Here is a 22,041-nt window from a genome sequence, read left to right as displayed (position 1 = left end):
CCGCTTGTAAGTAATTACTCAGGAGTTGACATAATTGATGGGCCATTTTTCAATGTACATGAGTAAGCCAATGAAAATGAGTTCATTGATAGCTACCATAAAGCCAATTCTGCGATCGCAGCTGATATTGCGGGTTCGTGTGTGAGTTCCAGGCCAGAACCTTGTGATACAAGTCAATCACGCTGCAAATCCTCTAGTTCTTATTACGGTCAGTATCCAGTATTCGGGAGATAGTAGGTTCGAGCCCCACTGTCGGCAGCCCTGAAAATGGTTTTCCGTGGTTTCCCATTTTCACACCAGGCAAATGCTGGGGCTGTACCTTAATTAAGGCAACGGCCGCTTCCTTCCCACTCCTAGCCCCTTCCTGTCCCATCGTCGCCATAAGACATATCTGTGTCGGTGCGACGTAAAGCAACTAGCAAAAATATATATATATTAATGCATAGTAATGATTACCAGATGAACGCTGTGGATTTCCGGTTGAATGAACACGCAAGGAGCTACGTTCGTTATCACACGTCCGCAGAAACGTGACAACGTTATTTGTGTATTTAATGCTGCTGAATCATCTATAATGTAAAATATAAAGGATTCTAAAAGAACAAAAGTATTGGTTATGAAGACATGACAGTAGGTCTTGGCATTTTCGTGAGAACTCAGCAGCGAAAATGCATTTTTTGTGCATCATAATTATGCTCGGATAAATCGATCCAAGGAAGATAATATAAAATCAACAGCAGGATAATTACGAATTTCGTATCTCGCTTCCATCGTCATGATTAAGTAGAAAAGGATAAGGCTACAGGGAGATTTCTTGAAGCTTCTGGATAGCAATTCATCCATTACACTCCTTCCGCTTCAGCTCAGACCTAAACGGATTTGAGTGCGAAATGCGATCAAAACGGACTCTCTTTTGTTGGGGAAAGAGACCCTTCTAAAGTAGCCCAAACAGTCACTGCATTAACAAATTTCGTAGGCTACACTATAATGCCCACAGTGAGAGCCTAGACGGATCTGTATTTCCTATTGATTGTGATTCAGAAAAAGGAAAGGTTGGTCCTATACTTTCTAAAAAGATTATTATAAACCAATATCATTATTGTTACTGCCACACACGCCGGTAATATGGAAAGAGAAGTTGAAACAAAGATTTACGGAAGACTTCCTCCCCTTCTCTGAAGACAATTGTGCCCTAGTTTTCGATTCCTGGACTGCATACAGTGGCACGAAGATATTCCTCCAGATAAGACCGTAGAGTTGCTGTAGATTCCTCCTGCTACTACGAAAAATTCCTCTCATTGGATAAGATTATTTTTAATTTTCCGACAGTGGAAATGTTTTACCATCAGATGAGAACATTTATAGAGAGGTTTCCCACTGAGACAGCATCCTGAAAATGCCACCTTTCTATCAGTTTTCATCCCGAAGGTTCCAGAATGTGATAAAATATTCCTGGTTTGTAAGCAAATATAGCCTACAACAATATGACTTCCCGGGTTTGTATTGTAGTTCCTGTGAAATAATGCCTGAAAGCAAAGCAAAATCAGCGTGGAGAAAAGTGTACTGTAGTAATAGAATGATTATACGTTGTGCATGGTGCAAAAAGAACTTGTATTTTAACTTTTCAGTTAACATTAGTCATTTTTCTTTTATCGCTAGTCGAAACCATAAGGTGGTGGCGAGACAGAGCATATTACGTCGTGTTACATCTTCATATATAGTGCATTTGAACCCCGCTTCACATGAAACAGGGATAGCCAAATGCGTAGGATAATGAGTTATTGTTGTAGGATTCTCGCTTCAATTTCGGGGCCTTGCAGTTTAAAGTGACAGAAATTTGTTTTAATGTAGCATTTTTATGGTACATCGCTTCTGCCATATACATTACCATGTTGGTTTCGGCATGAAAGATGTGATACTCATCTTGCAGCTCTGCCAAAACGGGTTCATTTATCCTCATGAGGATAATTCAGAAGTTATCTATTTTGAAAATTTTAAGTTTAAGACAGTCCTGTGCATTATAGCGTCCCACCATTTCAATAATTTTGTGATATTGTGTACAGTGTAGTTTTTTCAAGTGTAGTCGATTATAATAATATAGGAGTAATTTAATATATACCTGTATTACTAACATAAGGGGCTGCCTAGCCAAAACGGTAAAGGCGTTTTCGCTGCACCCAGAAGGACGTGGGTTTGATTCCTCGTTAGGAAGTCGAAAAATGTAAGAAACTAGATTTACACTTCTGGAGTGGCACTTGGCCCTGTGATTCACTCCGCCTACACCAAAAATGAGCTAACCACTCTGTCTCACAAAGTACCAAAGTTACGGATCCTACTCTTCTAAAGGCCTTCGTGGTCTGTAGGGAAATGGTTTTGCGTTGCTTTTCTATTACCAATATAGAGAACCCGCTGTTTGGCTGAATGTTTCGCGATCTGGCCTTTGGCCTTGGGGGCCCTGGATTCGATTTCCGCGCGGACTGGGGATTTTAGCTGCGTGTGGTTAATTCTTCTGACCGAGCAAATGGCCGCGTGGTTTTGGTTACGTTGCTGTGAGCTTGCATTCTGGAGATAGTGAGTTCGAACCCCACTGTCAGCAGCCCTGAAAATGATTTTCTGTGGTTTCCCATTTTTTTGCTAGTGGTTTTGCGTCGCATCGACACATACAGGTCTTATGGCGACGAGGGGATAGGAAAGGCCCAGGAGTTGGAAGGAAGCGGCCGTGGCCTTAATGAAGGTACAGCCTCAGCATTTGCCTAGTGTGAAAATAGGAAACCACGGAAAACTATCTTCAGGGCTGCCGACAGTGGGATTCGAACCCACTATCTCCCGGATACAAGCTCACAGCCGCGCGCCCCTAACCGCATGGCCAACTCGCCCGATGGTTTCTCATTTTTTACTCCAGCTAAATGTGTAAGCTGTACCTTAAATTAAAACCATGGCTGCTTCCTTCTCCTTCCTAGCCCTTTTCTATAAAACCTATCTGCGTCGGTGCGATATAAAGCAAATTGAAAATAAAAACTAAAAAGTAAATTATTCTGGCTCGGGGACTGGAAATTTGTGTTCGTGTTCCTCTTAATACAATTCTCTCCATCTATACACAAAATACTAGACTACCAACTATCGCAGAAACACGTAATAGCGGATAGTTTTCATCCCTCTATATGGGGTTGGCGTCAGAAATGACATATAGCCGTAAAATTAGGCTAAGTCTGGATCAAGTAACGACCGTAATAAATTAGTCCAGGAAGAAAATATTTATAGTATACAGGAGAGGAGGGAGAGAAGGAGAGATAGAGAGGGAGAGAGTTTGTTTACTTTTGACGTAATTACATCTTATAAATGATCTCCTGGTAGAGATGCAGACAAAATAAATTGGCGTTACGAAATTCAAAGAGTCTTAAGCCTTCATGCGATAAAAAACTACTGATGTATCAAGGGTAATAAGTGTGCTGGCTGGTACAGGCGTTTCGGACTGTGGGGGGGGGGGGGGACAATTTCGGGTGCACAATCAACTAATTAAAAATTAGCATAACATCACATCACAGTGACCGATTCACCCAAGTCGAAATTGAGGAAGTGTACGCAGACCGATACAGGAAAAGTTCGGTATGTGTGGAGCTGAATGACCGCAGAGTGTAGGGAACACCAGCAAGCCGAGAGTGCGGAGGTCTCTCAGCCAGGTAGAAGCGCTGTCGGCCTTTCTTTTGGTCGCATGCCCATCAACTAGCTGATGTACCCGTGCTTCGCTACGGGATTCTCAGAAAGACTGACTTTGTGGCTTTCCTAACTGAAGTCAACATAGGTCATTACAGAAACGTCAGTAGGAAAGTAGCGATTAAAGGCAATGTTATCATATAAAATACTCAATCAAATGAAAAACCGCACATCTCACTTTTAACAAATAGTACTATGATGCCGATCTAACAATCCAAAGTTCTAGAACTGGAATGACCAGGCCGCAGACATCCGTGAACACTCATCTGCCATTATTCCGTTCAATATGCACGCTGCTCATTCCAATCAGTGCTTCAGAGTGAGGATTGGATAGCTCGAATGCTATGATGAACCAGTGTGTTATGTACCAGTAGCATCAGAAAATTTATGAACCAGAGGAATGGCATACTAAAGAAGAAAGTTATCTAACTCCCCAGCTACTCTCCACCAATATTCAGGCAGACTGTTACACTCGGTACGACCGAGCGAGTTGGCCGTGTGGTTAGGGGCACGCAGTTGTGATCCCAGCTTGGATCCCAAAGATAGTGGATTCGAACCCCAATGTCGGCAGCCCTGAAGATGGTATTCCGTGCTTTCCCATTTTCACACCAGGAAAATGCTGGGGCTGTATCTTAATTAAGGCCAAGGCCGCTTCCTTCACACTCCTAGCCCTTTCCTATCCCATCGTTGCCACAAGACCTATCTGTGTCGGTGCAAGATAAGGCAGTAATCCTATCTATCGGAAATGAAATGAAATGCCGTATGGCTTTTAGTGCCAGGAGTGCCCAAGGACAAGTTTGGCTCGCCAGGTGCAGGTCTTTTGATTTGACGCCCGTAGGCTACCCGCGAGTCGTGATGAGGATGAAATACACCCAGCCCCAGTGCCAGCGGATTTAACCAATTATGGTTAAAATTCCCGACCCTGCCGGTAATCGAACCCGGGACCCCTGTGGCCAACGGCCAGCACGCTAACCATTTACCCACGGAGCCGAACCCTATCTATCGGAGATGAGTGGCAACAGAAAGCACAAAGCACATCACAACAAACAATGGTCAATGTAATGTTATTGTTGAAAATTTTTATGAGATTTCTCTATTGTAGGCCTTCACATTTAGTTTTCTTTCGACTCTGTGATATTAGGGCGTCTTATAAAATTATTTATAGCGTAGACTGTAGTTCCTTATTCTCCGACTTCACATACCGATCAAATCCTGTTTACCCATTTTCTCGTGACTGGGGGCTGATATGGACTTAGTAGCAAAAATTCAAATTCATGAATATCTCTGTGATCATAGCCAGTACGGTAACAATGTATAAGACATAAATGATCGGGAATTGAATACCAACTTACATACCTTTAGTTATGTAGTATTTATCGATACGACCACTAATAATATAATTATTTGGGAATTAATTTTCAGGCCTTCCCCTAAACTAGCATTTCACTCAGTGTGAATAAAATGATTTATGGCCGAAATTATAGCGACATATTCACCAACTTCACCTACCGATTTTCGTTAAGATCCGACCATTAATAACATAAATATTTGAGAATTAAATGTTAGGCCTTCCCCTAAATTACCATTTCACTGAGTGTGAATCAAATTATTTATGGCCTAGATTATAGCGACTTATTCCCCGACATTGCATACCGATGTTTATTAAATTCTCTTCAGCCGTTTTCTCGTGATGCGTGTACATACCTACATAATCTATATATATATATTTTTTTTTTTTTGCTAGGGGCTTTACGTCGCACCGACACAGATAGGTCTTATGGCGACGATGGGATAGGAAAGGCCTAGGAGTTGGAAGGAAGCGGCCGTGGCCTTAATTAAGGTACAGCCCCAGCATTTGCCTGGTGTGAAAATGGGAAACCACGGAAAACCATCTTCAGGGCTGCCGATAGTGGGATTCGAACCTACTATCTCCCGGATGCAAGCTCACAGCCGCGCGCCTCTACGCGCACGGCCAACTCGCCCGGTAAATTAATCTATATATATAAAATAACTTGTCCTGACTGACTGACTGACAGACTGACTGATTCATCATCGCCGAGCCAAAACTACTGGACATAATGAAATGAAATTTTGGGGATACATTCATATTAAAATGTAGGTGCTCGCTAAGAGAGGATTTTGGGATATTCCGTTGCTAAAGGGGCGATAAGGGGGGGGGGGTGAAGTTTTAAAATGAGTGCACTTATATCTCAAAACTTTAAAAGTTTACAAATGTAAAAATTGGTATTTAGAATCATCTTTGAAAATAAGGAAACACGTATTTTTTTGTTTTCAGAAAATCCCAATAGGACGGTTGAAAAAGGGTGAAAAAAGGGTTGAATGCCTTTAATCAGGATACCGGTAATTACATCTCAGAAACTGAAGATATTACAGACCTGAAAATTTGTACTTATGATCTATTTTAAAGACAAACGTATTTTGTTGTTTTTGGAAAATCCAATGAATGGGAGGGGGAAAAGGGGGGTGAAATTTTAAAATGAGTGTATCTATATCTCCAAACTTTGAAAGTTTACAAATGTAAAATTTGGTATTTAGAATCTTCATTAAAAATAAAGAAACACGTATTTTTTTTGTTTTCGGAAAATCCCAATAGGATGGGTGGAAAGGGGTCGAAAAGTGTTGAACGCATTTAATGAGGATACTTATATCTCAGAAACTGAAGATATTACACACCTGAAAATTGGTGTTTCGGATCTCCTTTTAAAATAAAGAAACCCGTACTTTTTGTTTTTGGAAAATCCAATTAATCAGGGGGTGAAAAGGGGGTGAATTTTCAAAATGAGTGTATCTATATCTCCAAACTTTGAAAGTTTACAGATGTATAATTTGGTATTTAGAATCATCATTAAAAATAAAGAAACATGCATTTTTTTTGTTTTCAGAAAATCCCAATTGGACGGGTGAAAAAGGGTGAAAAAAGGGGTTGAATGCCTTTAATCAGGATACCGGTACTTATATCTCAGAAACTGTAGAAATTACAGACCTGAAAATTGGTACATTTGATCTCTTTTAAAAATAAAGAAACACGTATTTTTTTGTTTTTGGAAAATCCAATTAATGGGAGGGGGAAAGGGGGGGTGAATTTTAAAACGAGTGTATCTATATATCAAAACTTTGAAAGTTTACAAATGTAAAAATTGGTATTTAGAATCTTCATTAAAAATAAAGAAACACGTATTTTTTTTTTGTTTTCGGAAAATCCCAATAGGATGGGTGGAAAGGGGTGAAAAAGTGTTGAACGCATTTAATGAGGATACTTATATTTCAGAAACTGAAGATATTACAGACCTGAAAATTGGTACATTTGATCTCTTTTAAAAATAAAGAAACACGTATTTTTTGTTTTTGGAAAATCCAATTAATGGGAGGGGGAAAGGGGGGGTGAATTTTAAAACGAGTGTATCTATATATCAAAAATATATCAAAACTTTAAGAGTTTGCACATGTAAAAATTGATATTTAGAATCACCTTTAAAAATTAAGGAACACGTATTTTTTGTTTTCTGTAAATCCGAATAGGAGGGGTGTAAAAGGGTTAATAATGGGTTGAATGCCTTTAATGAGGATACATATATCTCAGAAACTGAAGATATTACAGAGCTGAAAATTTGTATATGGGATCTCCTTTAAAAATAAAGAAACGCGTATTTTTTTGTTTTTGGAAATTCCAATTAATGGCGGTTAAACAGGAGTGACATATTGGGGTGAATTTTTTGAAAGACTATATCTACAGAATATCAGAGAAACGCAGAATGTTACGGACATAAAAAGTGGTATTTGGAATCTCCAGTAAATGTAAAGAAACATACGTGATTTGTTTTTGGAAACTCCTCTTAAGGGGAACTAAAAAGTGGGTGAAATTTTAAAACGAGAATTTATACAGTATATCTCAAAATACTGAACATGTTATAGAAGTTAAAAATGGTATTTTTTATCTCTATTAAAAATAAAGAAACGTGTATTTTTAGTTTTCGGCAATACCACTTGGGTGGAAAGGGGGGGGGGGTAAAAATGACTCAAAATGGTGTTGAATTCTTTTAATTAGGCTACAGTTATCTCAAAAATGAAGATGTTACAGACATGAAATATGATATTTGGAATCTGCTGTAAAAGTAGAGAAACACGTATTTTCGGAAAATCCAATGAAGGAGGGGGAGGGTAGGTGAAAGAATTGAAAAATTAATTGACTTAATTGTATGAGAATACTTACATCGATTAAAAATTAAGTTGTTAGGGCCTACAGGCGTGAAAATTGGTATTTGGATCTCCTTTAAAAACAAAGAAAAACGTGTTGGGGGGGGGGGCAAATCATCTTGGGGGCCGGGAGTGAAAAGGAGTTGAATTCCTTTCATGAAGACACATAAATCAAAAACTGAAGAAGTTACAGAGTTACAGTCGTGATGATTGGTATTTAGAAGATCCTTTACTATTAAAGAAACAAGTATTTTTTGCCGGAAAATTCACTTGGGGGGGGGAGGAGTGTGAAAGTGAAAAAAGTGAATTATTTTAATCTCAAAACTGAAGGTAATAGACGTAAACGACGGTGTTTGGAATCTCATTTAAACAGAAAGAAACACGCCTCCTTTTAGTTTTTTTTTTGGGGGGGGGTAAATAAACTTTACGGCGGTGGGGTGTAAAAGGAGGTTAGACCAATTGATTTTACTGTTCATAATGTATTTATAAGGAGCCTCCGTTGGTCAGGCAGTAGCGCGCCGGCCTCTTACAGCTGGGTTCCGTGGTTCAAATCCCGGTCTCTCCATGTAACATTCGTGCTGAACAAACCGGAGGCGGGACAGGTTTTTCTCCGGATACTCCGGTTTTCCCTGTCATCATTCATTCCAGCAACACTGTCCAATATCATTTCATTTCATTTGTCATCCACTAATCATTGCCGCAGAGGAGTGCGACAGGTTTCGGCTGCTGGCACAATTCCTATTGTCGCCGCTAGATGGGGGCTTTATTCATTCCATTCCTGACCCTGTTGAATGACTGGAAACAGGCTGTAGATTTTCGATGTACTTATTCTGATCATAAACCGATCATTTTTAATCTTTCTTGGGTTCGTTTTCAAGAGCCATCTTTTCCTTCGGAGAACGTTCTTAGATTACAGTAGATTCTCCTGAGAAATGAAATATAATTTAAACACATTTGAAATAAACGATAGGAATGAGATTGACCGTCCAATTTTTCGCCTCCATAATAAGGTCAATAACGCACGGAAGTATGTCATTCGTATGGCCAGAAATCCCTCACACTTGCCTACGCGCGACAATGGTGCTGGTCACATTCTCAAAAATGACAATGGCAGCAGATGTAATTTACCGGCAAGTAGCGGTCTTGCATCTTGCTGTGGGGTCCAGATCATCTATAATAATAATAATAATAATAATAATAATAATAATAATAATAATAATAATAATAATAATAATAATAATAATAATAATAATAATAATAATAATGTTCTGGACCGTCGTCAAATGTGCGGACCGCGCTGGAAACGATTGCAGTCTGGCCGTGGGATCAGTATCGCCAAGGCACCCAAGACGACACCACGCTAGATCTCCTGAAGGATTTGATCCATATTAAAAATGTTTATAGGAAAAGATGGCAAAGATTTAGGGACCCAACTGACCGGGTGGAATACCTATACTTAGCTTGGGAAGTACGAAATAGATTGCTTGAAAGAAAGATTGAAAAATGGGAGGAAACTTGCCATAATCTATTAGAAAACGAGTCAGATCACGAATTTTGGCGGATTCTCTCAGAAAACGAGTCGGATTGCGAATTTCGGCGGATTATATATAAAACAATAAGCATTCAATTCTAAATTTCAGTATAATACCGTAGCGAAGCACGGGTATCTTGCTAGTACAGACAGACAGACAGACAGACAGACTGACAGACAGAAATTACGGAAAAGTAAAAAGTGCATATCCTTGTTACTGTGGACACGACTGATACAAAAATACTATCCTTTTTAAATTCTGAGCAATGTACAGACAAAATTCTCATTTTATATGTATAGATTGGCGTGATGAACAGAAAACATAACACGGCGGACCCCAAAACGTGATTCCCACTAATGCTGAGAGCAAAGGATATACAGGAACGTTATTTCAAACTGGTACTTGGTCAGAAATGTAATTTCAGCGACCTCTTTTACCTTACTATGCCAGAGGTCTTCAGTGTTTGGAGATTTTATCACAAATTCCATTCCACCATTTACTTCTTCTTCTTCTTCTTCTGATACTACCGCTTTTCCCACATCTGTAGGGTTGTGGGTGCAAATTGTGTCACACGTGGATTTGGACCTGTTTTAAGGCCTGATTGCCCTTCTTGACGCCAATCCCGTCTTCATAATATCCCGGGCTAGTCGCGGCAGAGACGTGGTTACCGTTCGGAAAAAAAAAAAATGATATGGGCAGACTAAACTCAAAACTCGTCACGAGCAATATACCAAAGGTACATGACAGGAAGTCGGGTACATAGACTACGTGAATAAGACAGAGAAAAGGGGGGGTAAAATGGATTTATTAAAGACATTAACCCATTCACTACGACATGAAATATATATATACATTAAGCCTGATGGCCTCATAAAACCAAGGTAAAATATGTGCCCCGCACATGTCCATGTTATAACACACATTTCTCGAATTCCTATTGGAAGAAAGACACGACTTGGAAACTGACTTCGGATGAATACGTTTACTTTAAGTCGACGCAAGATTCGCTTCAATGTCATGATTCCCTTATGGGATGCGCTTCGGAAAGTGTCTATACATGACCGCGGTAAATAGTTAAACACACTAGTAACCGATCCAAACTATACATATTTACATATCAATAACAAAATCAATTCAATTCAACACTAGCCCTGAGCTGCAACTTATGACTACACAGATTCTAAATATGTGGCCGTCCACATAGCAATTGGATGGCATGAATGCCAACGACCATCTATTTAGCAAACGAGCTAATAAAACACACAAATAATCTAATGCAACGCTGGTCACGCCGACACCTAATGCAAAGGAAATAAACAAACATAAACAAAACAAACCAGTCGTGACCATCTCATAGAAATCATGGATCAAACCAGATAAGCATTATAACATATGTAAATAAAGTGGGAGTATGGAACCTGAAAAATAACAACATGAAATATGCATAAATGCTCCAGATGTGGTCAGCGGGATCCTCCCCAGCAGGCAGGTACATGGGTTACGTCCATAAGTCAGACGCAAGGGCAATCCCTTAAGGACCACTTTCACTGTCGCAAACAGCTGTTACCTGTAACTTCCTGACTTGTCGGGAGAGAATGCGAATAACGGTCCACCTAGCACTCTATGGAAACACGGCCTTGGGCGGTACACTTGACTTCTCAAGGAAAGGGTTGGTCTCTACCTGCTAACTCTCGTTCGGAGACAAGGATAAATTCACAACATTCGCAGCACTATTACTGCTTCTTCCTTATAATGACCTGCGATCTCAATTCGCAGCTTTAAAATAAAGGCACTTCAAGACGGGCGTCAGCCTCTCTTACATGAATACCCACATCACCTACTGTAAATCCTGAGACCATACTCGGGTCTTTCATTTTGCAGTACACGGGTTCTCGTCCTCCTTATGTCATGACTACGGCAATTCCAGCCTCCTTCACATGTCTCAATCTATCAACCCCTGAATTACTCATCAATATACTCGTGATTCCACTCGGCTCACATGACCAGCCCCAGGTTAACATTCATCTATAACGTGCACTTCCGGCGTCTTACATGGCCGGTCAGTTGTTCGATAAGAACCGTTAATCGCCCTTCCCTTGTGTAGTAATGACTCTACCTAACAACGTTGAATCTCCGCTATTCTGCTTGCTGACCACAGCTGAAATTCCCATGCAAGAAAAATAAAAAAAAAATGAAAGAGAGAAACTACAGCTGTAAACTTATCTCCCATACATCATCACCGGCGTATAGCCTCTGTAAATGACGATCAGAGCTTGCATATCGACCACATATTGGAATACTCTGGAAAACAAAACACATGAAAACACTCCTATATCTACACTGGCACACCCTTAACCCCATCTAAACTAACTTAAAAAAAGATAAAAGGAAAATAAAAGCATGCATCAGCCCAGGACGCATGTAACTGTAACTTGAATTGAAGAACCACTGTGCCTTCAGGCTGAGAATTAACTTGAAATTTATTTATTTACGTCTGATCTAAGCTAGTGTGCAACTATTACCCAGGCATGCTAAAAAATGACAAAGTGCTTATCTTGCGCCGGCTTCATCACCCGTGATGTTTACATGGCCACTGGCGTCATCACGAACTTAGGCCATGGTCACCCCAGTCTTCCGGATGTGGGAAGTCAGTCCATCGATGCTCGGCGTGGGCTCCATAGCGCTGATTGATGTTGCACCTGTAACAGTTGAATTAGGCACCGTTTCTTCGCCGCAAGTCACACACGTGTGTGAGATCACGCCCTTAATGCTTGGCCGTCAATTGACTACGACCTGCAAGCAGAAATTAGTTCGTCCAGCTCACCATTAATTTAAGGGCAATTCGGCCCGGACGTGAAGAGTCCTTGGCGCGGCAACGCGACACACGATTACGAGAGTTCCCGATCGCGCCCGCGAATTGTTATTATTGCATATATACGGATCACTCCCGGATCGAATTAAAATACTGCACATACATTGTGCCACAGTTGATCACAGTTATTGATTGAATTTACTCGAACCCGTATCACTGGCTTAGTTCTCAAACATAAGAAAAGAGCGTCCTCCGGTAAATATAGTCTCGGCGTGCAAGCGACTTTACGGCACGAAGTTCAGGCAGAGAATGAGGTGACGCTCCCTTGTTACTGGCAGTTATAAAGACTCTTCGAGTTTTTCAAATAACGGAACTCCCTTCTGAAGAATAGAAAGTCTGTTGAGCGGCGGTTTAGTTTGAATGAGAAGCTGTTGACAAATGCGAAATAACACCTATGCCTTACGTATGCCCCAAATATGTTCTCAGGCATCAGAAAAATTACACTTATCTATCTGGACACATCAGAACTGTGGAATATCGGCGCAATGACAGATTATTATCATAGATGGAAACTGGTTCAAAGATGCAGTTAGATGGTTGGTTATTCTGCCATTGCGGTTCGGCCGTTCGCAGAGTCCTCATACTAGCTCGTGATTGGCGGATTTCGAAACTGGCTTGACAAAGAATACTGCGGCGGTTTCCAGCAACCACGTTCAAATTTAAACAAAGTTCGTTGTCTGAAGCCATCCACGGGCCGCTCCTCTTATGCTAGCGTGGTCAGGTATCTAACCGTCTCCCAAACAGACTCCCACACAAAGCCATGTTGCGCAATAAGTCCACAGTGTTCTATCACGATTAAAATTTGCCAATGAAGCATGTGATGATATGGTACAATATGGAAGGATGTTATCACTATTGCATGTTTCTGTGATGGTTGGTGGTGTAGTGTGTTATCTGAATATGAAGAGGAAAGTGTTGGTACAAACACAAAAACCCAGTCCCTGGGTCAGAAGAATTAATCAGGCGGGATTAAAATCCCTGACCCGGCCGGGAATCGAACCCAGAAACCTCTGGACTGAAGGCTTCAACGCTGACCATTCAGCCAGTGAGTCGGACAGTATTTTACCATTTACACTAGGTATTATTTTATCTATTGAAAAATTTTCTTGTAGAATTTACAGTTTGTCTTCAAGGCAGAGATTGCCACAACTGGGTTACTTTTTCTTTCAACGCACCAACACAGATAGTCCTTATGGCGGCGATGGGAGAGGAAAGGGCTAGGAGTGAGAAAGATGCGACCATGGCTGCAATTGGAGCACAGCTCCAGCATATGCCTGGTGTGAAAATAGAAAACAACAGAAAACCATCCTCAGGTCTGCCGACAGTAGGGCTCGAACCCACTAACTCCCAAGTACAAGCTGACAGCTACGTGATGCAAATCATGTAGCCACTTGCTCGGTAAAGTATTTTCTTGACCTGAGAAATTTGCAGTAAATATTCTTAATTATGATGTACTATATAAATCATAATATGAAAATGTTAGCATGAAAAGGAGCACATAACAGGATAAATACAATGGAAGGGTAGTATGGGAAGTGGGAGTGATAGAAAGAGGAGGTGAGGACATACAAGTAAAGACAAAAGGACAATCTCACATCTTCATACAATGCCATCTTCACATAGATCAGCTTTCCCATCATCAGTCTCAGTTCTTCTCAGCCCCTGAGGAGGTCATCAGAAGGACGAGCATCAACACTCATTGAGTTGTGTCGAGCTCGTCGGGGATTTATAAGAGGAGATCTCATTTATTTGAAGATCTGGCTTTGTGTTTATCCTATTCGTGTTCTGATCTTTCTATATAGGACCTGATTTGTGTTCTTCTTGTTATTTCTAAAATAAGAAAAGACAAACGTAACCACAAGTGATCACTGGTGTGCCCAAAGAAATGAGGATTACAGAGTGATGCGCTGTCAGCGTGATGAATCCTCTCTGTTGTTATTATCGGCTTTCCCGTTTGGGGTTACTATCTCACTGTCAGATTGGTCCTCGATAGTTCTCCTGTCGGCGTGAGTGGACCTCGAACCAGCCTTCAAATCCAGATGAAAATCCAAGACCTGACTAAAAACGGACCCAGGGCCTCCGGGTCAGAGGTAGTTTCGCTACTTCTAGACCACGGGGTCGGCTTTCGGTTACCTCTACAAATGCTTAATTTTTTTAACCCTCTACAGAAAAAATAATAATAATTACACTGGTTGACATCTGTGAATCTCTTGCAATTGGGAGAATTGATCATTTTCTTGTTCTCTTGTTACAGATCAGCTGACTTTCTGGTTAAGCACTTGAATGAAATGCTTCAGAACTTCCGTCAGTGTGAACCACTAACATTAGCAGCCATACAAGATGCACAACTACAAGTACCATTGCAACATCTACATAATGCTACCCAGGATAAAGGTATCCATGATTACCTTCTGATAATACGGACTATACCAGGAGGAGGTATATTCGAAGCCACTATCCGTTACCGGGCCAAGGACGATAGTCTAAGTGTGGTAGGCATAGTCAGCCGTTTGAACACGTACGGCAACCAAAGTGCATGTGTCGCGGAATATCACCTTAAATTATATTGTTTTTGTAGATCGTGACAGCAACAATGTATAAATGTTTTTAGAATGCACAACTCTGTACTTCAACCACGATAACTTTTGCGCACCCAAATAAGGTTCACAACTGTTGAAAGGTGCTTCACACATTGTGTAAGTGGTTAGAATTTTACTATGAAGTGTTGGTAACTATGATATGGTGACAATTTTCAGGACCATTCCTCGACTGGAATATGTGTTAACTGTTTTGTTGAAGTTTTAATTATATGCAAGTGTTTGTTATTGGTCGTTAGGGACACTGTTATATAGAAGTGACTCATTAAGTTGTTGGTCCTTTTAGACTTCGTTACTTACACAAAGAATAGCAACGTAAATGTTTTCAGACAACTTACATCATTGATTTTCTTGTGATAAGATTAATCTATATATAATATGTAATGGGCATATTTATATTGTCCATTTATTAAGTACCTGTTAAGATGTATTTATATTTTAGACTAGGCAGGATATCATTCCGCACAATAAGCCAAATACTGAAGACATTTTGTATGAATAAATTTATTTGGGTTCTGAAATGTATATGCGTACAAGATAGCACTCCCAGTAGTGATAACAAAATGTCTGAAATATTCATTAATTTATCAAGAAATGTTTGTGGGTATATTGTTTGAGTTTGTGAAATAAATATCTTCCCATACATTAAAAGTTGATTGAGTTTTCATTGATACTGTTAGAGATGGACTAGACTGACTGCAATTAAACTTGGTAGTATAAGGAATTAAGACATCAGAAAATAATGGCAATAGTCATTCTGTCATAAAAAATATCCATCTACTCAAAAAGTTATTTCTTCTTTCAGTTTTTAATGGAACATAGTGTAGCAAAGGCAGTGATTACAATGAAATTTGGGAGAATGACCAATTAAGCCATTAAAATATCTCAGCACATTTGTCTTTGTTACAGAAGCTGTTCTCAGCATGACCAAACAAACAAGACTTTAAACTAAAGAAGACTTTAAACTAGAAATAGTAACAGATTTACCGTGTGGTTTCTTGAATACCAGAATCATTTTGATTGTTATTTTCTTATGTTGTGGATCTGATTTGTTTTTTGGGTTTATAGGATAATAAAGGAGTGACTTGCAACAAAACTGGCTCACATGTTCTGTGAGAAAGAAAGGCAAGATCACATCCATTCACAAATCAAGGTCGGCTGCATGTATTTAAGTTTTGGTATGTAAACAAGCAGCCACAAAATGTAATGGAGAGCTTAATCACAACCCGGCTAGGAAGTTGTTAGCCATTTTGGAGGCATTTTCAACAGACGAAGAGTACAGAAGGAGCTGCAATATAAATTTTAAGTGTTAAGTTTTTGACACACACATTGTTTTTAGAGGTATTATCGAAATATTACCATCCATGCTCTCACGGCCCGTACTTATAAAGATGATATAGACTTTTTGGGCCTATGCCGTGTCAAGAAAATAAGATGGAATTTTGTACTTTCACAGAGAACTTTGCTCTGCATCTTCAGAAGAAAAACTGGACTGTTCACAAGGAAGACTTCTCCAAGAATGAAAGTTCGAATTTAGACTTTACTACTAGATGTGTAAGTGGTATGTTCGTTCGTCAACTGATGGCTAACCGTACACGGTACAGCGCTAGCATTCAAAGCGGAAGCTGGTGGCACTATCAGAATAAGTCTGAGAGGGGGTCACATAACATACACATAGTATGACAGTGAGACAAGCATGGAATGAAACATCAGGTGATGAGGAACAAACGTATTTGGAAAACACCGAAACGAGATAACAATGGTAGGGTGATACGGCGGACATTTCATAGATGCAAAATACGAGGCTCATGGCGGACGTGAATTTAGCAGATGAATTTTTGTAGTGTCCCAGCTCAACCGGACCATATCATTTTATGGTACGTTTGCGTGTTCTGAAGACTTCACGTTCCTAGCGAACTCTTGTATCTATTATGGACTGTTACTCTTCCCCATCCCGTGTTGTTACCACTACGTAATCTTTCCTTATTCCGGTAGATGGCAACTCATGCGTTAGCATAGGCCAAAGCATTTATTTTATACCCCGTCTTGTTGGGTTATCTTTCTGGTTGGTTGCGTGGGGAGTTTGGACTTGAGAAGATGGAAGCATTAGATTTCCAAGATGCCTTTGTAGCGTATAAGAGATATTTTAACAAATTCAAGATGTCTTTGTACATATCTCGACCTATTGAGAATGTCAGTTGCCTATGTATCTGAGGTATTTATTTTTCTTTAATCTTTTCTTGGTTTTATTATTGCTTTGTTCTGTGCTCACCATGGTTGGGTTAGAAAGGTTTCTCTCATTACATGTGTTTCGAATTTATTTGTGTGTTAAGTTTGCTTTTACACACTTCTTTCGGTATTTTCCTTATAGGTCCGCTAAGTTTGTTTTGAGGACAGAAGGTGACACGGATTCATGTGTGTATATGAGATTGTTTGCTGTGTGCCGTCCGAGACCTTTCACTCATGTCGCTTCTTTAACATACCGCTTGAGCTCATGTTCTATTATTTTATAGCGTGTTCTGTATATTACATATCTACCATATTGGCGTGGTATGAATGCAAGCTAACAACGCTATTGGCCTGTTTCTGTGTGTATTGGTGTTGGAGACACTCCGTCTCTCTAAGATGGACCACTTTCTGGTTCGCATTGTTTGTTTGAGCTCGAGAGCGGTTGTTTATTTTGTTATGTGCTGTGTGTTGACGCTCCTATACATCCCTTTATTCGGTGACCTAACCTCTATGGTCTCTGTGTGAGCGTGGGTGGTTCTGACCCGTGGATCCATGATACGTTTTGTGTCTAATTTACTTATTTATTGTTCGTTTCACATTGCCGTCATTGGCTTTTTTCACCTATTTTCTAGTTTAATATGTTTTATTCTTTATGGGCCGCCTTTCCATTTCATTTTATTTGACGTGAAACCATGGTAACCTCCCATTTTCTCTTCGCTTTAATTTTATGGGCTCGGTGCACCCTTCCCTCTTGTCTTGTTTTAAGCTCTTTTACTCAATGATCTTGTATTCTCGGGGGACGTGGATTTTTATTGTTGAGAGCGTTATGCCTTACCTTATGAATTGCAAGGGAGAATGTTATGATAATGTGCTGCTTCTCCCTAAACTTATGGTTGTTTAGACCTGATGTGCATAAAAGAAATACTTTGTTCCCACTTGAATGTATGTTCTTCATTTAATGATGGCAGATAACTTTTCATCACGTCTTTTATCAAGGTAAGCGAGTGGGAAGGTGCGATAAACAGTGAACCTTGTGTATTTTGATTGTGGGCCACATATGGTTAGTATTATCTATTTGATTGGCCCCCTTGTTTCACCTATGCGAACTTCTTGATTTTCTCTTCGTAATAAATTTATGTTCTTGGCCTTATTCCTGTTATATTTTTATTTCTCTGCATCTGTTACCTGTGTGTTATCTGTGTAAGAGGCCCGGGTCCAGTTCCTGGCAGTCTTTGCTAGTTTTGACCAAATCCACCGCACCGGATCTTCGTCGTGTTCTTAGTATTGAGACTTATTGAAGTGCTCATTTAATTAATCAGTCATTTATTCGAATGTACAGAGAATATTCCATTTTTATTAAGTGCTAGCAACTGGCAGGAAACATCTACATTCAGCAGCATATGTCGCAATTCCTCTAGGGAGCTTGGAGCTCGGATTTGTTTGCTCCCCAGCTAAGTTTGGAAGGTGGAATTTCGACATGACGCACACAAAGCCGAACAAGGGAACAATAGAATTCCAACGAACAGCATTTCGGATGCCCGGGTGAGAGGCTAGGGTCGCTTATAAGAAATGTTTGAAGTGAGCGTCAGGTACGCGATGCGTCGAGCCAATGATACGATAGAGCCACCGTCGATATGGCGAGGCATTGGTCTAGGGGAGATGTGGCCCCAATCGGGGATTCGACGGCGTCTTCGAGGACGAGTTAATAAAGCGATGACCGCGTCAGTTAGTTACCCTATAATTCGGCAAGATTCTGTGCAGGTAACATCGTAAGAAGAAGTTTTTTTATTTACGCGAGTGATCGTGTGGGGACTCGTAAGATTTTGTTGGAAGACGCTCAGCCTGCATTTGATATACTCATGTTTTCTAATACTGGGAGAATGGCATTTAACTTACGATTACCAAAGGGAGAGAACAGTTCTATTTAATCATTTCAAGACGCATAGTAGCCTCTCTGTGTAATAGTTTTCCGAGGGCGTAAACGTTAACAAATTTTCAGTCCAGCCTTTTATAAATGGGAAATATTTGAGCTAGTTACGGGAGTAGATAAGAGAAGCGGTTCCGCTTCTGAATGGGAACTGGTTTCATGGTCAGTGGAATTTGCCTCGGCTGTAGTATTCTCGTAACCGGCCGGTTGATCTTGACCTAATTTCTACATCGTGAACGAGGGGATGTTTTAGACGACATCCTGAAGCAAAAGCAGGAACGGAAAGTACGGCATCACCTTTCTACCCCTCGATGGAGACAAAAGGACTGATCCAACTCTTTTCTGAAGGCAGCATTATCATCGACATGGCGGGCTAAAAGCAAGATAGGGTCGGCTGTCTCCTGAGGACGAGCGGCCATTAGTCAACATTGCAGATGAGTACAGTGTTTTAATGTAATTATGTGAGTGTGAACGTGTTTAATGTTGCAAAAGGGGATGGGTTAGTTTGATATTTAATTTCTGTAGATGTAGCTTTGCTTGGAAGGACTACGTCCCATTTAAAGTAAATGATAGGAAGCTTGTTAATGTAAATATAAATTGTAAGATTATAAATTGTTTGCATGAGGTCGCAGCTTGTTTTCTTACATTTTATTCTGATTTTTTTAGCTGAATTGTTAGCGTCATTTCTTTACGAGTCAGTTTCTTATTTTAGCCTGATATAATATTTTGATTTGTTTGCTTTGATGTTTGAGACGCAGTGTACGTCTTGGACTTTAATTGTAATTGTAAATAAGGATTCAAATTAAAGTCAGGAAGGACTAGATTAAAGCATTATTAATGGGAGCTCAAAGTGTACGGAAACATGCCGTCACGTTTTCTGGGATTTATTGCATGATGTGTGAATGAAAGTGTGTAAGACGATGGAGTGTGGATCCACGAAGTTGTTAGCGTCATCTTCACGACTATTTTGTATATCTAGGTCGTAAATTAGTAATTTGTTCACGTGTTCCACGAACGCTGCTTCGTATTTCGAGTTCCGAATATTAGAATAAAATTTCTGTAAAAATGTATTATTATTAATTTATTATTATTATGATTATCTTCTTACATGGCAAAACACGTAATAGTTTGAAGATAATTCCTTGTTTCCACACAGTGTCATAAGCTGCAGTCAAATCAATAAATGCCACAGAGGTTTTCAGTTGTTTTTGAAAGCCTGCCTCAATAAATGTTGTTAGTGACAGAACCTGATCTGTACAGCAGCGGTTTGGTTGGAACCCTGATTGTTCAACAGGCAAATTTTGAAGAATGACGGAACTAATTCTGTTATAGATTAGCCTTTCCAGAAGTTTGTATACTATGCTCAGAAGAGCAATTGGACGGTAATTTTTGGGTTGATCGTTAGATTTTCCTGGTTTTAGGATAGCAATGATCTTCGTCCGTTTCATAAGCCGAGGGATATACCCTCTCTACAGGATGTCAGAGCAGAATTTAGCAAGCCATATTCTAGCATATTTTCCACAGTGTAACAGAAATTCAGGGTGAATGCCATCAAACCCAGGGGTTTTGCCTGACTTCATACCTTGTAAGGCATTTGATATATCTTGTGGAGTGAATGGCTTGGAATAAGTACTCTCTTCTGGAATGGTTGCCCTCAATGTTTTCAGTTCACGTTTTATCCGTGTAGTATGATCCCGATCTTCTGAAGCTTGTGAATTGTTCACAATCTGTGCTGCAACCATATCCGGAGTTACTGGAGAACTAATTCGATCTATCCGACAGCCCCCTCCTAGCTTTCTTAGAATGGACCATGCTTTTTGACTTGAGCGTTTGAAGTCAAGGCTTTCAACTGTTTCTGTCCATTTCTGCCTGCGGGCAGCATCCAGACTGTGGAGTAATTCATCTGCTATGCACGGGTCACCAGTTGTAAGGAACTCTTGGTAAAGAACATCACTGTTTTCATTCTAACCAGGGATATATTCCTTTCGGTAGCCTCTAGGTATTAACTTCTTTGCTGTGCTTTTTATAGCACCAATAAATCTCTCATAGTTGTCTTTTACAGGTGGAATCCATCCTAGGCACTTATCAAGGTGTTCAGCACAGCCAATCCAATTTGCTCTCTGAAAGTTCCAGCGTGGATGAGGAATTGAGGATACTATTGGAACTTTTAATTCCAATTTCCACTACAACTGGTCGATGTTGGCTATGAGGAAAATCAGGGAGAACTCTTCGCATGGTTGGTAGAGGAATAGTGTTGCAGTCGGTAGACACATAGCATAAATCAGGATTATACTCTCTCCTCCAAGCAGCTGATCTGAAAGTACGCCGATCTTTAGAGTCATAAAGAAGAAGTCATAAAGAAGATGGAAATTGTGCTCCTCAGCCTACGAAGTCAAAGCGTCTCCATTGGAATCAGTCAAAGAATATCCCCATTGCTCATGGTGACTGTTAAAATCACCTAGATAGACAATTGGGTGAGGGTATGGTTGAATGACATGTGCTGGCCAGATGGTAGCAGGAGGTTTATAGATATTGATGACTGTAACATCTCCTATCTTGATTACAATGGAATGGACATCATCTCTTGTGCTTGTAGAGATCAGGGAATCATTCTCTACTGTATTTCGTATATATGTTGCACTTCCATATGCATGATGAAATGTTGCACCTAGAAGTTCATAACCTGGTATTTTACCTCTGGTACGCAATTGGTCTTCGTTTGCTACGTGAGTTTCCTCCAAAGCAATTACATCAATATAATCTTGATAATCTTGATAAAAACTGACACTTTGATCTGCTTAGCCCTTCTGTGTTGATCTGCATTATTTGAATACTTCGACCTAGGTTCCTATATTGTTGTTGGTCCTTATAAGGACCGTTTCCATGAAGTCTTGCCATTGTGAAATGTTTTAAGCCAGGAGATCCCAAGGATTATCTGGCTGCCAATGTTGTTGC

General features: G+C 40.1%; 1 protein-coding gene across 1 annotated transcript in view; it reads left to right on the top strand.

Moving 5' to 3' along the window:
* The window catches only part of LOC137500522 (uncharacterized), a 156,814-nt gene extending 141,233 nt beyond the window's left edge, over positions 1–15,581 (top strand). Inside the window, exon 5 of the mRNA XM_068227443.1 lies at positions 14,588–15,581. Within this exon, the coding sequence (XP_068083544.1) occupies positions 14,588–14,918 (331 nt within the window). The 3' untranslated portion in view covers positions 14,919–15,581. The remainder of the gene's footprint in view (positions 1–14,587) is intronic.
* The last annotated feature ends 6,460 nt before the right edge of the window (positions 15,582–22,041 follow it).

Source organism: Anabrus simplex, chromosome 4 (assembly GCF_040414725.1).
Source record: "Anabrus simplex isolate iqAnaSimp1 chromosome 4, ASM4041472v1, whole genome shotgun sequence".
In the NCBI taxonomy this organism is placed as follows: domain Eukaryota; kingdom Metazoa; phylum Arthropoda; class Insecta; order Orthoptera; family Tettigoniidae; genus Anabrus; species Anabrus simplex.
Note: the sequence above shows the minus strand (reverse complement) of the source record. Positions and strands in the feature narration are given on the sequence as shown.